Genomic DNA, 18,375 nt, shown 5'->3' on the forward strand with positions numbered 1-18,375 from the left:
AAACGCAACATGGCGTCCCATCTCAATTCCAGTCAATTTTGCATTGAAAAGTCAAACGGTGCTACTTCCCTTCCGAGCTCTCCCATGCGCCCAAACAGTGGTTTATCACCACATATGGGGTATCAGCGTACTCAGGACAAATTGTACAACAACTTTTGGGGTCCAATTTCTTCTCTTACCCTTGGGAAAATAAAAAATTGGGGGCGAAGAATAATTTTTGTGAAAAATATGATTTTTTATTTTTACGGTTCTGCATTATAAACTTCTGTGAAGTACTTGGTGGGTCAAAGTGCTCACCACACCTCTAGATAAGTTCCTTAGGGGGTCTACTTTCCAAAATGGTATCACTTGTGGGGGGTTTCAATGTTTAGGCACATCAGGGGCTCCCCAAACCCAACATGGCGTCCCATCTCAATTCCAGTCAATTTTGCATTGAAAAGTCAAATGGCGCTCCTTCGCTTCCGAGCTCTGTCATGCGCCCAAACAGTGGTTTACCCCCACATATGGGGTATCGGCGTACTCAGGACAAATTGTACAACAACTTTTGGGGTCCATTTTCTCCTGTTACCCTTGGTAAAATAAAACAAATTGGAGCTGAAATAAATTTTTTGTGAAAAAAAGTTAAATGTTCATTTTTATTTAAACATTCCAAAAATTCCTGTGAAGCACCAGAAGGGTTAATAAACTTCTTGAATATGGTTTTGAGCACCTTGAGGGGTGCAGTTTTTAGAATGGTGTCACACATGGGTATTTTCTATCATATAGACCCCTCAAAATGACTTCAAATGAGATGTGGTCCCTAAAAAAAAATGGTGTTGTAAAAATGAGAAATTGCTGGTCAACTTTTAACCCTTATAACTCCCTAACAAAAAAAAATTGGGTTCTAAAATTGTGCTGATGTAAAGTAGACATGTGGGAAATGTTACTTATTAAGTATTTTGCATGACATATCTCTGTGATTTAAGGGCATAAAAATTCAAAGTTGGAAAATTGCAAAATTTTCAAAATTTTCGCCAAATTTCCATTTTTTCTGCAAATAAACGCAGGTAATATCAAAGAAATTTTACCACAATCATGAAGTATAATATGTCACGAGAAAACAATGTCAGAATTGCCAAGATCCGTTGAAGCGTTCCAGAGTTATAACCTCATAAAGGGACAGTGGTCAGAATTGTAAAAATTGGCCCGGTCATTAACATGCAAACCACCCTTGGGGGTGAAGGGGTTAAATAAACGACCCTTTGGAAACTTACTGCCCGGAATCAGATCTATAGTACAATCGCACTCTTTGTGCGGAGGTAGTGAACCAATTTTAGGCTCCTCAAAAACGTCACAATAATCAGATAAAAATTCCGGAATCTCAGAGGGAATAGATGACGAAATGGAAACCAAAGGTACGTCCCCATGAGTCCCCTGACATCCCCAGCTTAACACAGACATTGCTTTCCAGTCGAGGACTGGGTTATGAGATTGCAGCCATGGCAATCCAAGCACCAACACATCATGTAGATTATACAACACAAGGAAGCGAATAATCTCCTGGTGATCCGGATTAATACGCATAGTTACTTGTGTCCAGTATTGTGGTTTATTACTAGCCAATGGCGTGGAGTCAATACCCTTCAGAGGTATAGAAACTTCCAGAGGCTCTAAATCAAACCCACAGCGTTTGGCAAAGGACCAATCCATAAGACTCAAAGCGGCGCCAGAGTCGACATAGGCGTCCGCGGTAATAGACGATAAAGAGCAAATCAGGGTCACAGATAGAATAAACTTAGACTGTAAAGTGCCAATTGAAACAGACTTATCAACCTTCTTAGTACGTTTAGAGCATGCTGATATAACATGAGTTGAATCACCACAATAGAAGCATAACCCATTTTTTCGCCTAAAATTCTGTCGTTCGCTTCTGGACAGAATTCTATCACATTGCATAATCTCTGGCGCCTTCTCAGTAGACACCGCCAAATGGTGCACAGGTTTGCGCTCCCGCAAACGCCGATCAATCTGAATAGCCATTGTCATGGACTCATTCAGACCTGTAGGCACAGGGAACCCCACCATAACATCTTTAATGGCATCAGAGAGACCCTCTCTGAAATTCGCCGCCAGGGCGCACTCATTCCACTGAGTAAGCACAGACCACTTACGAAATTTTTGGCAGTATATTTCAGCCTCATCTTGCCCTTGAGACAGGGCCATTAAGGCTTTTTCAGCCTGAATCTCTAAATGAGGTTCCTCATAAAGCAACCCCAAAGCCAGGAAAAACGCATCCACATTGAGCAACGCAGGATCCCCTGGTGTCAAAGCAAATGCCCAGTCCTGCGGGTCACCCCGGAGCAAGGAAATTACAATCCTGACCTGCTGTGCAGGATCTCCAGCGGAGCGAGATCTCAGAGACAAAAATAATTTACAATTATGTTTGAAATTCTGGAAGCGAGATCTATCCCCGGAGAAAAATTCAGGTAAAGGAATTCTAGGTTCAGATATAGGAGCATGAATAACAAAATCCTGTAAACTTTGAACCTTCACAGCGAGATTATCCAAACCTGTCGCTAAACTCTGAGGATCCATATTAATCAGGTGAAATCAGAACCATTCAAGGATTAGAAGGAGAGAGAGACGAAGGCTGCAGTAAGCAGAGATGCTAGTGAATCAACTAATGAGCAAACTCAGGAAAAAAAAAAAAAAATTCTCTGCAGACTTCTTTTCTCTCCTTTCTTCTGCCAATTATTTTAACCCTTGGCCGGCCAAACTGTCATGGTTCTCAATGGCAAGAGAACGTAGTAAAGCATACAAAAGGACTAGCTCTTGGAAGATGGGAACTCGAGCTGACCGTGAGCTAAACCTACCGCACAACTAACAGTGGCCGGGTAGCGTGCCTACGTTTTATCCCTAGACGCCCAGCGCCAGCCGGAGAACTGACTGACCCTAGCAGAGGAAAATACAGACCTGGCTTACCTCTAGAGAAATTTTCCCCAAAAGGCAGACAGTAGCCCCCACATATATTGGCGGTGATTTTAGAGGAAATTGACATACGAAGTATGAAGATAGGTTTAGCAAATTGAGGTCCGCTTATTAGATAGTAGAAAGACAGAAAAGGGAACTTCACGGTCAGCTGAAAACCCTTTCAAAATACCATCCTGAAATTACTTTAAGACTCTAATATCAACTCATGACACCAGAGTGGCAATTTCAGCTCACAAGAGCTTCCAGCCTCAGAATATTCAATCACAGAGAACTGGAACAAAAATGCAAAACAAACTTAGGACTACAAGTCCAACTTAGCTGATAGTAGTCTAGGAGCAGGAACATGCAACAGAAAGGCTTCTGGTAACATTGTTGGCCGGCATAGAAATGACTGAGGAGCAAGGCTAAATAGACAACTCCCACATCCTGATGGAAACAGGTGAACAGAGGAGATGAAGCACATAAGTGCAGTACCACCAGAAACCACCGGGGGAGCCCAGAAACCAAATTCACAACATGAGGCCTTTCAGGAGGTTAAACGCCGATTTACTTCTGCCCCTGTCTTGCGTCAGCCGGATGTTTCTCTTCCTTTTCAGGTTGAGGTTGACGCTTCTGAGATTGGGGCAGGGGCCATTTTGTCACAGAGGAATTCTCATGGTTCCTTGATGAAGCCATGTGCCTTCTTTTCCCGAAAGTTTTCGCCTGCGGAACGCAATTATGATGTCGGCAATCGGGAGTTCTTGGCTATGAAGTGGGCATTTGAGGAGTGGCGACATTGGCTTGAGGGAGCCAAGCACCGCATTGTGGTCTTGACCGATCATAAGAATCTGATTTACCTCGAATCAGCCAAGCGGCTGAACCCTAGACAGGCTCGGTGGTCCCTGTTTTTCTCCCGTTTTGATTTTGTGGTCTCATATCTTCCAGGATCTAAGAATGTTAAAGCGGATGCCCTCTCTAGGAGTTTTTTGCCTGATTCTCCTGGAGTCCTTGAGCCGGTTGGCATTCTTAGGGAAGGGGTGATTCTGTCTGCCAACTCCCCTGATTTGCGGCGGGCGCTTCACGAATTTCAGGCTGAAAAACCTGACCGCTGTCCTGTGGGGAAGCTGTTTGTTCCTGATAGATGGACAAGTAAGGTAATTTCTGAGGTCCATTGTTCTGTGTTGGCTGGTCATCCTGGGATTTTTGGTACCAGAGATTTGGTTGCTAGGTCCTTTTGGTGGCCTTCCTTGTCGCGGAATGTGCGTTCTTTTGTGCAGTCCTGTGGGACTTGTGCCCGGGCTAAGCCTTGCTGTTCCCGCGCTAGTGGGTTGCTTTTGCCTTTGCCTGTCCCGGAGAGGCCTTGGACGCATATTTCCATGGATTTTATTTCGGATCTACCTGTGTCCCAGAGGATGTCTGTTATCTGGGTGGTTTGTGACCGGTTCTCTAAAATGGTCCATTTGGTACCTTTGCCTAAATTGCCTTCCTCCTCTGATTTGGTTCCATTATTTTTTCAGCATGTGGTTCGTTTGCATGGCATTCCAGAGAATATTGTGTCTGACAGAGGTTCCCAGTTTGTTTCCAGATTTTGGCGGGCCTTTTGTGCTAAGATGGGCATTAATTTGTCTTTTTCTTCGGCGTTCCATCCTCAGACAAATGGCCAAACTGAGCGAACTAATCAAACCTTGGAAACCTATTTGAGATGCTTTGTGTCTGCTGATCAGGATGATTGTGTGGCTTTCTTGCCGTTGGCCGAGTTTGCCCTTAATAATCGGGCCAGTTCGGCTACTTTGGTTTCGCCTTTCTTTTGTAATTTTGGTTTCCATCCTCGTTTTTCTTCAGGGCAGGTTGAGCCTTCTAATTGTCCTGGTGTGGATTCTATGATGGACAGGTTGCAGCAGATTTAGACTCATGTGGTAGACAATTTGACGTTGTCTCAGGAAAAGGCTCAGCGTTTTGCTAACCGCCCTCGGTGTGTTGGTCCTCGGCTTCATGTGGGGGATTTGGTCTGGTTATCCTCTCGTCATGTTCCTATGAAGGTTTCTTCCCCTAAGTTCAAGCCTCGGTTTATTGGTCCTTATAAGATTTCTGAGATTATCAATCCAGTGTCTTTTCGTTTGGCCCTTCCAGCCTCTTTTGCCATCCACAATGTTTTCCATAGATCTTTGTTGCGGAGATATGTGGTACCCGTTGTTCCATCTGTTGATCCTCCTGCCCCGGTGTTGGTTGAGGGGGAGTTGGAATATGTGGTTGAGAAAATTTTGGATTCTCGTTTTTCGAGGCGGAGGATTCAGTATCTTGTCAAGTGGAAGGGTTATGGCCAGGAGGATAATTCTTGGGTGGTTGCCTCCAATGTCCATGCCGCCGATTTGGTTTGTGCTTTTCATTTGGCTCGTGCTGATCGGCCTGGGGGCTCTGGTGAGGGTTCGGTGACCCCTCCTCAAGGGGGGGTACTGTTGTGAATTCCGCTCTTGGGCTCCCTCTGGTGGTTATAAGTAGCATTTTTGTGAGTTCTGCTCTTGGGCTCCCTCCTGTGGTTTTGAGTGGTATGGCTGCTTCTTGGATTTAGCATCAGCAGCTGTTTTCACTGATCGTCTTTCTGGCTCTGCTATATTAGTCTGGCCTTTTCCCTAATTCAATGCCAGTTGTCAATTGTTGAGCTTGGAGTCATGGCTCTCTGAGGATTTCCCTGTCACTCTGACCATTTTAGCAAAGCTAAGTCCTTGCTTGTCTTTTTGCAGTTCACTTGTTGTGGACTTTGTTGTTTAGCACTTTCTATGTTTTGCTCATTTGTCCAGCTTATCAGTATGGATCTATTTAGCTAAGCTGTAAGCTCTGGGCAGCAGAGTTTGCCCTCCACACCTTTAGTCAGGTGTGGAGATTTTTGCATTTCTCTGCGGTGGACTTTTTCTAGTTTTTATTACTGACCGCACAGTGTTCTGTCCTGTACTAATTCTTTCTAGCTAGTAGTGGCCTCCTTTGCTAAATCTTGTTTCATACTACGTATGTCATTTTTTTCTCCTCTCACAGTCATTATTTGTGGGGGGCTGTCCTATCCTTTGGGGATTTTCTCTGAGGCAAGATAGCTTTCCTGCTTCTACCTTTAGGGGTAGCTAGATCTCCGGCTGTGACAAGGTGTCCAGGGAGTGACAGGAACATCCCACGGCTACTGCTAGTGTCTGTGTTAAGATCAGGAACTGCGGTCGGTATAGTTACCACCTGCACAGAGCTAGTCACATGTCGCTCCTTAATCACCAGACCATAACACCGTAGTGCCCCGCATCGTGATCTAGAGGTGCCAATGAACTGTCATGGCAGCCAGGGACCTGAAGGCCTCTTTGCTTGACATCTTGGTATTCTTGTGAAGACGAGCCTATGGCTGGTCTTTATTGCAGACCATGGTTTTTACTTTATCTTGGAATCCTGTGGTATTGTGGCATACAGCATAAGCAATCAGATGATAACAGATTAACCCCTTAAGCCCCAAGGGTGGTTTGCACGTTAATGACCACAGCCAATTTTTACAATTCTGACCACTGTACCTTTATGAGGTTATAACTCTGGAACGCTTCAACGGATCCTGATGATTCTGACACTGTTTTCTTGTGACATATTGCACTTCATGATAGTGGTAAAATTTCTTCGATAAGACTTGCATTTATTTGTAAAAAAAAAATGGAAATTTGGTGAAAATTTAGCAATTTTCCAACTTTGAATTTTTGTGCCCTTAAATCACAGAGATATGTCACACAAAATACTTAATAAGTAACATTTCCCACATGTCTACTTTACATCAGCACAATTTTAGAACCCAATTTTTTTTTTTTTTTAGGGAGTTATAAGGGTTAAAAGTTGACCAGCAATTTCTCATTTTTACAACACCATTTTTTTTTAGGGACCACATCTAATTTGAAGTCATTTTGAGGGGTCTATATGATAGAACATAACCAAGTGTAACACCATTCTAAAAACTGCCCCCCTGAAGGTGCTCAAAACCACATTCATGAAGTTTATTGACCCTTCAGGTGTTTCACAGGAATTTTTGGAATGTTTAAATAAAAATGAACATTTAACTTTTTTTCACACAAAATTTAGTTCAGCTACAATTTTATTTATTTTACCAAGGGTAACAGGAGAAAATGGACCCCAAACATTGTTGTACAATTTTTCCTGAGTACGCCAATTCCCCATATGTGGGGGTAAACCACTGTTTGGGCGCATGGCAGAGCTCGGAAGGGAATGAGCGCTATTTGACTTTTCAATGCAAAATTGACAGGAATTGAGATGGGATGCCATGTTGCGTTTGGAGAGCCCCTGATGTGCCTAAACATTGAAAGCCCCACAAGTGACACCATTTTGAAAAGTAGACCCCCTAAGGATCTTATCTAGATGTGTGGTGAGCACTTTGACCCACCAAGTGCTTCACAGAAGTTTATAATGCAGAGCCGTAAAATAAAAAATCATATTTTTTCACAAAAATTATCTTTTTGCCCCCAATTTTATATTTTCCCAAGGATAAGAGAACAAATTGGACCCAAAAAATTGTTGTGCAATTTGTCCTGAGTACGCTGATACCCCATATGTTGGGGAAAACCACTGTTTGGGCGCATGGCAGAGCTCGGAAGGGAAGGAGCGCCATTTGACTTTTCAATGCAAAATTGACAGGAATTGAGATGTGACGCCATGTTGCATTTGGAGAGCCACTGATGTGCCTAAACATTGAAACCCCCCATAGGTGACACCATTTTGGAATGTAGACCCCCTAAGGAACTTATCTAGATGTGTGGTGAGCACTTTGACCCACCAAGTGCTTCACAGAAGTTTATAATGCAGAGACGTAAAAATAAAAAATCATATTTTTTCACAAAAATGACCTTTTCGCCCCAATATTTATTTTCCCAAGAGTAAGAGAAGAAACTGGACACCAAAAGTTGTTGTGCAATTTGTCCTGAGTACGCTGATACCCCATATGTGGGGGTACACCACTGTTTGAGCGCATGGCAGAGCTTGGAAGGGAAGGAGTGCCGTTTGACTTTTTAGTGCAAAATTGACAGGAATTGAGATGGGACGCCATGTTGCGTTTGGAGAGCCCCTGATGTGCCTAAACAGTGGAAACCCCCAATTCTAACTGAAACCCTAACCCTAGCCCCAACCCTAGCCCCAACACTAACCCTAACCCTAGCCCCAACCCTAGCCCCAACCCTAGCCCTAACCCTAACCCTAACCTTAGCCCTATCCCTAGCCCTAACCCTAGCACTAACCCCAGCCTTAAACCTACCCCTAACCCTAGCCCTAACCCTAGCCCTAATCCTAACCCTAGCCCTAACCCTAGCCCTAACCCTAGCCCTAATCCTAACCCTAACCGTAGACCTAACCCTAATGGGAAAATGGAAATAAATACATTTTTTAAATTTTATTATTTTTCCCTAAATAAGGGGGTGATGAAGTGGGGGTTGATTTACTTTTATAGCGTATTTTTAGTGAATTTTTATGATTGGCAGCTGTCACAGACTAAAAGACCCTTTTAATTGCAAAAAATAGTTTTTGCATCTCCACATTTTGAGAGCTATAATTTTTCCATATTTTGGTCCACAGAGTCATGTGAGGTCTTGTTTTTTGCAGGACGAGTTGTCGTTTTTATTGGTAACATTTTCGGGCATGTGACATTTTTTGACCGCTTTTTATTCCGATTTTTGTGAGGCAGAATGACCAAAAACCAGCTATTCATGAGTTTCTTTTGGGGGGGGGGCGTTTATACCATTCCACGTTTGGTAAAATTGATAAAGCAATTTTATTGTTCGAATCAGTACAATTACAGTGATACCTAATTTATATTTTTTTATGTTTTGGCACTTTTATACGATAAAAACTATTTTATAGAAAAAATAATTATTTTTGTATCGCTTTATTCTGAGGACTATAACTTTTTAATTTTTTCGCTGATGATTCTGTATGGCAGCTCATTTTTTGTGGGACAAGATGACGTTTTCAGCGGTACCATGGTTATTTATATCCGTCTTTTAGATCGCGTGTTATTCCACTTTTTGTTCGGCGGTATGATAATAAAGCGTTGTTTTTTGCTTCGTTTTTTTTTACCGCGTTCACTGAAGGGGTTAACTAGCAGGACAGTTTTATAGGTGGGGTCGTTACAGACGCGGTGATACTAAATATGTGTACTTTTATTGTTTTTTATTATTTAGATAAAGAAGTGTATTTATGGGAACAATATTTTTTTTTTCTTTATTTAGGAAATTTTTTTTCTCTACACATGTGAATAGTTTTTTTTTTACTTTACAACATTGCCCCGGGGGGGGCATCATGTTATAGGGTCAGATCGCTGATCTGACACTTTGCACAGCACTGTGTCAGATCAGTGATCTGACATGCAGGGCTGCAGGCTTACCAGCGCTTGCTCTGAGCAGGCGCTGGTAAGCCACCTCCCTGCAGGACTCTGATGCAGCCCCGCGGCCATTTTGGATCCAGGGCCTGAAGGGAGCAGAAGGTAGGAGACCCTCGGAGCAACACGATCACAACGCTCTACTGAGCATGCCCACGGGACAACCTCTCATTGGTGGTCGGGGGTCGGGGTCACATGCTCAGGTCCTGTAGCAGCTCCGATTGGAGCACTAGGAAGGTCCTGGAAGGCTACAGATATAAAAGGTTCGCATGGCTGTTCTGGCGAAAGCTCTGAATCATTCCCATCCCTGGTGTTGATGAATGCTCACGAATGTTGGAGCTGTCTAGCGCTAGTAAGTGCCATCCAGCACCAGGCACAATCTATAGTGCTCCATCTATTTTTAGTTTACTCCTGACACCACTGTAGTGGTGTCGAGCACAAGAGGTCTCGAGGGACTCTGACCCTGAGTCTTGGGGCAGAGTTCTGTGACTCCTTGCTTGTGCTCTCTGTGCGGTATTGCGGCCCTGTGATGCAACAGGGTTTGCTTCCTTACATACCAGGTGAAGCTAACCCGTGTGTGTTCACATTATACTACCATATACTGTCCGCCATTACCAAGCAGCAGGTGTTATCTCTGCACTGTGGACCCCAGGCTGAGAACACACCTCATACCATCCTTATAATTATTTGGTGCGTTCTGCCAGCCCTAACATTGGGGGCCGAAACCCATGGCCCCTTACCAGTCTGAGATTACCAGCCCCCAGCTGTCTGCTTTAGTAAGGCTGGTTGTCAAAAATGGGGGGGACCCCATGCCATTTTTTAAATTATCAAAATAATTTAAAAAATATGTTGTGCAGACCCCTCTATTCTTGATAACCAACCTTACTGAAGCGGACAGCTGAGCGTTGCAGCCCGCAGCTGTGAGTTTTGCCTGGCTGGTTGTCAACACTGGGGGGAACCCATGCAGTTTTTTTTATTTATTTAATTAATTAAAAAATATGGCGTGGGGACCCCTTCATAGACAACCTTGCGGAAGCTCACAGCTGAGGGTTGCAGCCCCCAACTGTGAGTTTTGCCTAGCACGTTATCAAAAATACAGGGGAACTCATACAGGTTTTTTTATTATTATTTATTTATAGCACTCAAGCTGCTGATGAATACTCCCATCTGCTGCTCCTGCTCTCACTGTTATTAGCGGCAGCAGGTGTCAGATAATGGGAGCTGTAGTCCCATCAGCTGACACCAGTGACCGGAGGTAAACTTCATAACTCCAATCACAGCCGAGCGCTCATGCTGTCTTCTGACAGCATGGGAACCACGGCTCTCTGACCGGCAGAGATGATTTCACCGCCGTTCAGAAGCACTACGCAGGTGTTTCCCATGCTGTCACATAGCGTGAGAAACATCGGCATTTGTGATGTGTATGTTCGGCTGTTTTGGCGATTAAATCGGTGAATATTGCATATTTGGTGATCGTGAGCCGAACCGAATATTGAAATATTCCCTCATCTCTAATGATAATCGTTCATAACAAACTGCCTTTTTAGTGTAAGTTAGTATCATCCTAGATGAGGGCAGCATAAATGATACTTAGAGAGGAACATATCTTTTAAATTTTTGAATTTGATAAATTTTTACCAAAACTTCAAGTTTCAACAAATAAATTTGCATGGACCTCAGTACTGGAAGCATGTGGAGCATGAGAGACCACAAGAATAATATGTCTAATGTGCTTTTCTGGTGAATCTAGAGATAGAATATTAATCTGTCATATATACTAGTGGACTCATACCCAGCAGTGTTCCACTGTGATACTCTGATCTCAAGTGACCCTGGGAACCTCTTATCTACTTAGTTACCACCACTGCACAAGGTGTAAAACTCCACTTGATAAACTAGGATGTGATTTTATACCTGGTAGTCATTAAGGGGAAGCCTGCTCGGCCAAGGAAAATTATATTATTTGGCTCTCTGATACTTCACCAATGTGGGAAATGATAGCGGACAATTTTCTTCTTTTATGAAAATCTTAAATCAAATTTCAAAGTGTTAAAATTCTCGTGGAGTCGCGAATTTTGGGAAATCAACTCGAATCGATCTTTCATCTCTAGTGATACTACTGAGTGATCATTATAAATGAACCTATTGTACCTACCCTGTGTCACAACACAGCTGTTGGGTGACCCGGGATCAGGGGCTTCCTCCCTGTCCCAAACAGTAGGGGGCGCCCTAGCTCGCCCTGCTCCCCAGAACACTTCAGATGGCGAAGATGCCCTTGCCTTATTCCCCAACCCAGGTAAGAGGGGGATCTAGTGTACACATAGTACACCAACCTGACAAGCAAGGCAGCACAATCAAGGGCTAACAAAAAACTCCAGTCATACAAAATATTCACTCACATATATCAGAGGAATGCACAGGGGTGTGAAGGTAGGGGAATAAACCAAAACAGAGAAGGATTGGGAATTACCACGCATACAAACCAAGCAATAGTCACTAATAACTCCTTCAACTCTCCTTCTCATATGTACTCCTCTCCCACCATTAGCCATGCAGCAAATGCTTGCTCTGCCAAGGATTTGTAACAAAACTCAGATTATAAAGGGAAAGGGAGAGGCTAACTGAGCTCAGCTGTGAACACAGTGATTTCCAACATGGCCAATTTACTTATGTTCTGCCAGAAGAAATAAACACATTTAAAATGAAGAAGTGCTTCTTCTCAGCGCCAGAGTAAGAGCAATCAGACTCTGCGGTCTTCTGGCTCCACACCATCGCGGTATCCCGTGACAGTACCCCCTCTTATACAAGGGACCTCCGGAACTTCAGGACCAGGCCTATCGGGGTGTGCCATGTGAAAAGCCCAGACAAGTCTGGCCGCATGAACATCAGATGCTGGTACTCACATCCTCTCCTCAAGACCGTACCCCCTCCAGTGTACCAGATACTGAAGCAACTGACAAACAACACAAGAATCCAAAATCATTGCAATCTGAAACGCCAAGTTTCCATTGACAATGACAGGAGGCGGTGGTAGAGGTGATGGTACGGCAGATGCAATGCTTTTTATAAGGAGTGATCGATGGAATACATTATGAATCCTAAAGGTAGGCAGTAAAGCAAGGTGAAATGCTACGGGATTGATGATGGCTATGATCTTATAAGATCATACCAATAAACCTGGGACCCAGTTTCCAAGATGGAATTTTCAGTTTAATGATCAAAGATGACAACCTCACCAAGTCACCAACACACAGGTCTGGACCCACCAAACGTCGCCGATCAGCCACACTCTTATATTTGGATCCCATCTTCCTCAAATTATTCGTAACACCCCTGCCATATGGTAGTAACAGAAGATCAAAACGGTTCTTCTTCTGGTAATCCAGAAGGGCGATTACTAGTAAATGAACTAAACTGAGGATGGAACCCATATGCTCCATAAACGGGGACTTACTAGTCGATTCCTGACAACGATTATTTACAGTGAATTTGGCTACCAGTGAAGAGGTAACCCAGTCCTCCTGATTTTCAGACACAAAACATCTGAGGTACGTCTCTAGATTCTGATGAACCCATTCAGTCTGTCCCTTAGACTGCGGGTGAAAAGAAGAGGAAAATGACAAAAAAATCCATAGACGGGTGCAAAATGCCCTCCAAAACTTGGAGTGCTTCTTCTTAGTGCCGGAGTAGGAACAATCAGTCGCTGCAGTCTTCTGGCTTCACACTGTTGTGGTAACACCCTGACACCCTGGTAACTTCTTACTGTAGATATTGCAAATTTAGACATTATGACCATGTCCAACTCACCAACTATTGATTGTTGATTGTTAGATGGATTTGTACTTGGTTAATTTTGTTTTTATTTAGATAATCCCTATTAGAAGGGTCTCATGTTGAGGGGTGATCACAAAGTGTCTACTTAAGAGACTAGTCCCTTTTTCAGGTCACAATTCTTTAAGTAAATGTGCCAGGAGGCAACAACTCTGAAATGTTAAATCTGGGCCCCCACTAATGTTTAGACCCCATCAACTTATCTAAAGCTTTGGTGTTTGCAAGAAGTTATTGTAACTTAATTTAATAGTGATTAATCTGAAGCTTCTAGAACATAGGTCGCAGTGGATATTTTCAGTTAATATTAAAAGCAATAAAGATTTATTAAAGGTCAACCACAGACAAACCTCATTGATTCTGATTCATTTTCAGCATGCACATTTATATTAATAACATGTTCTGGGATTCTAGAATAGTGTTGGTAAACCATTATTGACAATGCTGCTTTTCATTCAGTTGTAATATTGCCAACAGAAAAAGTAGATGATTAGTCAAAGTGACAAGCCAGCACCAGGGGACTGCCTCCTGTGCATATCATTAGGAAATCAATAGGGTTGATGTGTGAGGGTATGTGCTGTTTACTGAAACTCATTTGGAGAGCACAGAGGAAAATATACTTAGCATTCACTGTACAGTAAAAACATTGCATGAGATGGACATTAGGAGCGAAGGTGAGAAATGTCACCTTCTTGAACAGATTGCTCCTCTCTAAGGGTATCTCATACATACAAGAAGTATATTTATTTTCATAATTTAATCCATATCGTGTATCTAATATTCTTTGAAAAACATTACCATATTGTCAGTAATAAAACTCATGTACAAAGAAGGAGGAAATAAACTCTAGAAATTAGGAACTACAGTGCTACTCAAAATGCAACTAGGAAATCCCTTGTCCATGGTGCTGAAAGAACCACAGTCAAATGTTAATAGGGTTGATACCTTAGTGTACATTGCAAATAAGTGTTACTAATGGAAAGATCTTTAAATTAAGTCTATTGTGCTTAACCCCTTTACGACTAATGTCAGACACAGTGACAGTTCCATGCTGACAGCTGTCAGTGACAGTTGAGCAGAATGGGAAGAGGTGCGGGGGACCCATGTCATCAGTCCTCGCCCTCAGAGGGCTGTGATTGGTCTGTCAATCTGACTGCCTGATCTCAGCATGATTGCACAGGATGGGCTGAAATATCATATGATCCCAGCAGGAGCTTGGTGCTGCTTGTGGTCAAGCTCCTGCACTAAAACATGGGATGATGCCAACACTGCCTCTGGCTGCTTAACCTCTAAATGCTGCGATTGAGAATGATTGAAACATTTAGGAGGCAGGGAGAGGGAAGGGGCTCCCACGACATCATCACGAGGGGCCCAATTATTTCTGCGGTGACTCGGGTTCATCATGATTACCCATGGGTCACCAAGCTACGGAAAGCTTCTAAGACCATGCTCAAAGCATGACCTCAGAAGCTTTTGTATAGGTATAAAGCATTGCAATGGTGGTGCATTGCAGTGCATTATACCTGCAATATAAAAAGTGAAAGTCCTATAAAGGGACGAAGTAAAAAGTAAAAAAAACAAATATTTTTTAAAAATTACAAAATAATAAATAAAATAAAAATCATTACACTAATAAATGCACATTTTTATGTAAACAAAAAAAGCCAAAAAACAAAAAAAGGTACACATATTTGGTATCTCTGCTCCCAGACCGACCCAATCTATAAAAGTGTCACACTAGATAACCCTTTCAGTGAACGCCATAAAAAAATGGAAAAAAACCTTGGCAGAATGCTATACCGCTGGAATAAAGTGGAATAAAAGGCAATCAAAAAGTTGCATGTAAATAAATATGGTAGAGTGGAAAACATTATTAACATTGTTAAAAAAAAAACAAGCTGCAACACAGCTCCATCAAGAATAAAGCAATACAAATATACTTTTATTCTAAAAGTTTTTATTGCATAATAACAGCAAGTTATAAAAAAATGACATAAATGTATCGTTGTAATCATACTTACCCGAAGAATAAAGTTGCATTATCAATTTTGCCACTTGCGAAACGACATTAAAAAAACTCACGGGAAAACAATTCCTGAATTGCTGTATTTTGTTTATTCTGCCTCCCAAAAAGCTCTGCTTCTCCAGATAGGGTCATAATCACGTGAGATCCCAAATACATAACGAGTCTCTGTAAAATAAAGATCATGTTACCTTTTGCCACTCTACAAACTTCAGTGAGTGCCTTCAGCTCTGCCTCCTGTGCAGACATGTGAGGAGGGTATATAAAGTCATCTATTAGTTATCTCACAAGACAAATAAAAACCACAGAAAGTTAAGAGTAATTAAAACAGCTTAAGGCCCCTTCACACTGTGCAATCAAAGTCTGAACGAGCGTTCGATTTGTGACGTTTATCCGTCCTCGTTCCGAGGTCGCAAAGTGTGACATGGCGTTACGATTTGCGACGCAGCCCAGCATCGTACAATGTGAAAGAAAGAGCAGAACTTTCTTTCGTCGTAAATGTCCCGCTGTGGCGGTCGAAATCGTAGTATGTGACGGCGGTCATACGAGCTCGTAATGCGACAACCGTGGGTTGGGCTTCCGCATACCTGTCTCCTGATTGGGCGTGACGTTTTAGCACGTAAGAGCGCTGGAATCTCCGCCCCGAGTGGCGCGAAAGGCGCTGGTTTAAAAGGCCCGGCCGGAGCTGGAGTTTTCTCACTCTTTTGTTTTTCTCTCCTCTGAGCAGGTGCAGACGAAGGTGAACCCGCTCCGCGATTCATCCCGCTTGGACCGCCTCCACGGACGCTTGAACCCGTTCTCGGACCCTCGACGCCGCGCTACAGTGCTCATCCTCAACGGTGAGTTCAATGTGCGCTTGTGTTCTGTTCTCTACGTGCGCTGTGTTTTGGAACGCTAGTGAGTTCGCTCTTGTGGTCGGCTCCCGAGCGCTCTGCATTGTAGAACATTAGCGTTGTGTTTTACATCGAGCTGTGTATTTGTAGCTGTAGTAGGCTTGTGGATGAGGCGCTGGGTTTTGTAACAATATTGCCGGAGGACATGGCGGTGCACGCTCACTCTCGCGTGGGCATCCATTTTGTTTTTAGCGCCGCGTGCTGGAGTTCTGAGCGGGTTACATTTTCGCTCTTTTGTGCCCCTTCCCGAGCGCTCTGCATTGTAGAACATTAGCGTCGTGTTTTACGTCTAGCTATGTATTTGTAGCTGTGTTCCGGTTGTGGATGGGGCGTTGTGTTTTGGAACGCTATTGCGGCGGGGAGGAGCGGGAATTCACACATGGGTGAAACCATTTCGCTGCCGCTGTGTGAATTCGCGCTCTTCCCCGCCGCAATAGCGTTACAAAACACAACGCCCCATCCACAACCTGACCAGAGCTGGAAATACATAGCTAGATGCTAACACAGGGTATGTTTTTTTTCTAGCTGTGGTAGGGATGTGGATGAGTTGCTGTGCTACAGCACGCTACTGCTGGAGGATTTGTTGGTGCGCTCTCACGTGGGCAGGTGCTTCAAGCGCTGTGTGCTGGAGTCCTTAGCGTGCGCGGCGCCGCAGCATGTTGGAACTCTGCAATTTCTGCCTTCATTGCTGACATTTTTTTTCCTTTCCTCTGCAGTTGGATACAAAGATCTACCCGCTTCGTCTTTCAGCCAACTTGGACTCTCAACGGACTCTCAACGGACGTCCGGACACCCTTCAACGGAAGCGGCGACCCACACAACGCTAATGGACACCGCAGAGCAGCTTTCATCAGTGGCGGTGAGTTTGGCTCTTGTGCTCTCCTTAGTCGACCCTTTGTGTGACATGTTGCTATGTACTTTCTACCATGTGTGGCCATTTTTAACGAGTTTTTGTTCATTTCAGATGCCTCCAATGACCAAGCAGGAATTTACCAGAGAGTTTATCGAGATGTATCGCTCCTTGCCCTGCCTGTGGAAGATCAAATCCGGAGACTACAGTAACCGCGACAAGAGGAAGGCGGCTTACGAAAAGCTCATCACCCTTTGCCGGCAGCATAATCCAGCTGAGAAGGTGGATGAAACTTTTGTCAAGAAGAAGATCCAGGGACTGCGCACAGTGTGGAAGAAGGAGCTCAACAAGGTGCAGGCCACTTCTAAATCTGGCGCTTCCACGGAAGAAGTGTATATTCCCAAGTTGTGGTACTATGACCAGCTCTCCTTCATTCTGGACCAAGAGATTCCACGGCCCATGACGTCGATGATGACACTACTTCCTGTCAGAGAAGAAATACCGGAGGAGGCCCAAGGACAAGACGTAAGTGCCTCTTATGTACTCTGTAATACTACTTACATGCAAGAGCTATATCCACTATAGTAACTTCTCACTTTGTTTTTTTGTATCATGCAGATTAGCGCTGTTATAATGTGCAACACAGATAAGTATTTTCAGTTGCTATGCTGTAGTAATAGCCTAACCTTTCCCTAAACTATACGATAACCAGCAATCTATTCTACTTCAGCAGGTTTTAACCTTTATATTTGGGCAAAATGAAACCTATAAGATAAGTATAGTTGTTCTAAGTATCTATTTGACCTGGTAATATAAATAGTCATAGTCATTGATCCTCTTCCATATAGGTGTTTGTAGTGTATATCGCAAATGCAAGATCTTTACCCTTTTTTTCTCTATTTTTGCAGGTGCTGACTGGATCGACAGAGACAGAAGACAGTGACCGCACTGAAATACAGATTGAGGATGCAGCGCCTCCTGCCCCGCTTCGCTCAAGGCTACCGTCGAGGAAGCGCAAAGCCACCAGCTCCAGCAACGACGCGGCCGAAATGTTTTCCATGGCTAAAAGGCTAATGAGTCGGGAAATTTCAAGCGGCACCTCAGGCTTTGCAAACTATGTTGCGGAAAAGTTATCCAAACTGGACGAGTCGCAGAAGGATCATGCAGAGCGACTGATTTTTGAAGCCTTGAGCAAAGCGGCAGCCAAAGAACTGAATGCATCGGCAAAGGTGGTGGTAGAAAGGGTGGAGCAACGTCACACGGACCTGCGCATGCAAAGCTACCAGAACTCGTGGCCGCAACCCCCGGAGCCTCACTTCAGTACCCCTGTTCGCAGAAATGGACCTAGCTACAGCTTTGCCCCACAAAGCCAACCGACATACAACTATGTTCCTCCTGACTTGGCTTCACCATCCCGACACCGGAACTACAATCA

General features: G+C 43.7%; 1 protein-coding gene across 1 annotated transcript; it reads left to right on the top strand.

Moving 5' to 3' along the window:
• Positions 1–11,615: 11,615 nt before the first annotated feature.
• Positions 11,616–17,814, top strand: LOC143788811 (uncharacterized). The gene is made up of 5 exons (XM_077278714.1): positions 11,616–11,642; positions 15,925–16,036; positions 16,807–16,949; positions 17,055–17,465; positions 17,559–17,814. The coding sequence occupies exons 1-5, from the start codon at positions 11,616–11,618 to the stop codon at positions 17,634–17,636; spliced, it is 771 nt and encodes a 256-aa protein (XP_077134829.1). The 3' UTR covers positions 17,637–17,814.
• The last annotated feature ends 561 nt before the right edge of the window (positions 17,815–18,375 follow it).

Source organism: Ranitomeya variabilis, chromosome 8, assembly GCF_051348905.1.
Source record: "Ranitomeya variabilis isolate aRanVar5 chromosome 8, aRanVar5.hap1, whole genome shotgun sequence".
Classification (NCBI taxonomy): domain Eukaryota; kingdom Metazoa; phylum Chordata; class Amphibia; order Anura; family Dendrobatidae; genus Ranitomeya; species Ranitomeya variabilis.

Excerpts from the sequence above, each read along its gene's own strand:
- LOC143788811 (XM_077278714.1), top strand. The coding sequence starts at position 11,616 with ATGCCCTTGCCTTATTCCCCAACCCAG. Across the intron at positions 11,643-15,924 it reads TGCCTTATTCCCCAACCCAG|GTGCAGACGAAGGTGAACCC; the intron begins GTAAGAGGGGGA and ends TCCTCTGAGCAG. Across the intron at positions 16,950-17,054 it reads AGCAGCTTTCATCAGTGGCG|ATGCCTCCAATGACCAAGCA; the intron begins GTGAGTTTGGCT and ends TGTTCATTTCAG.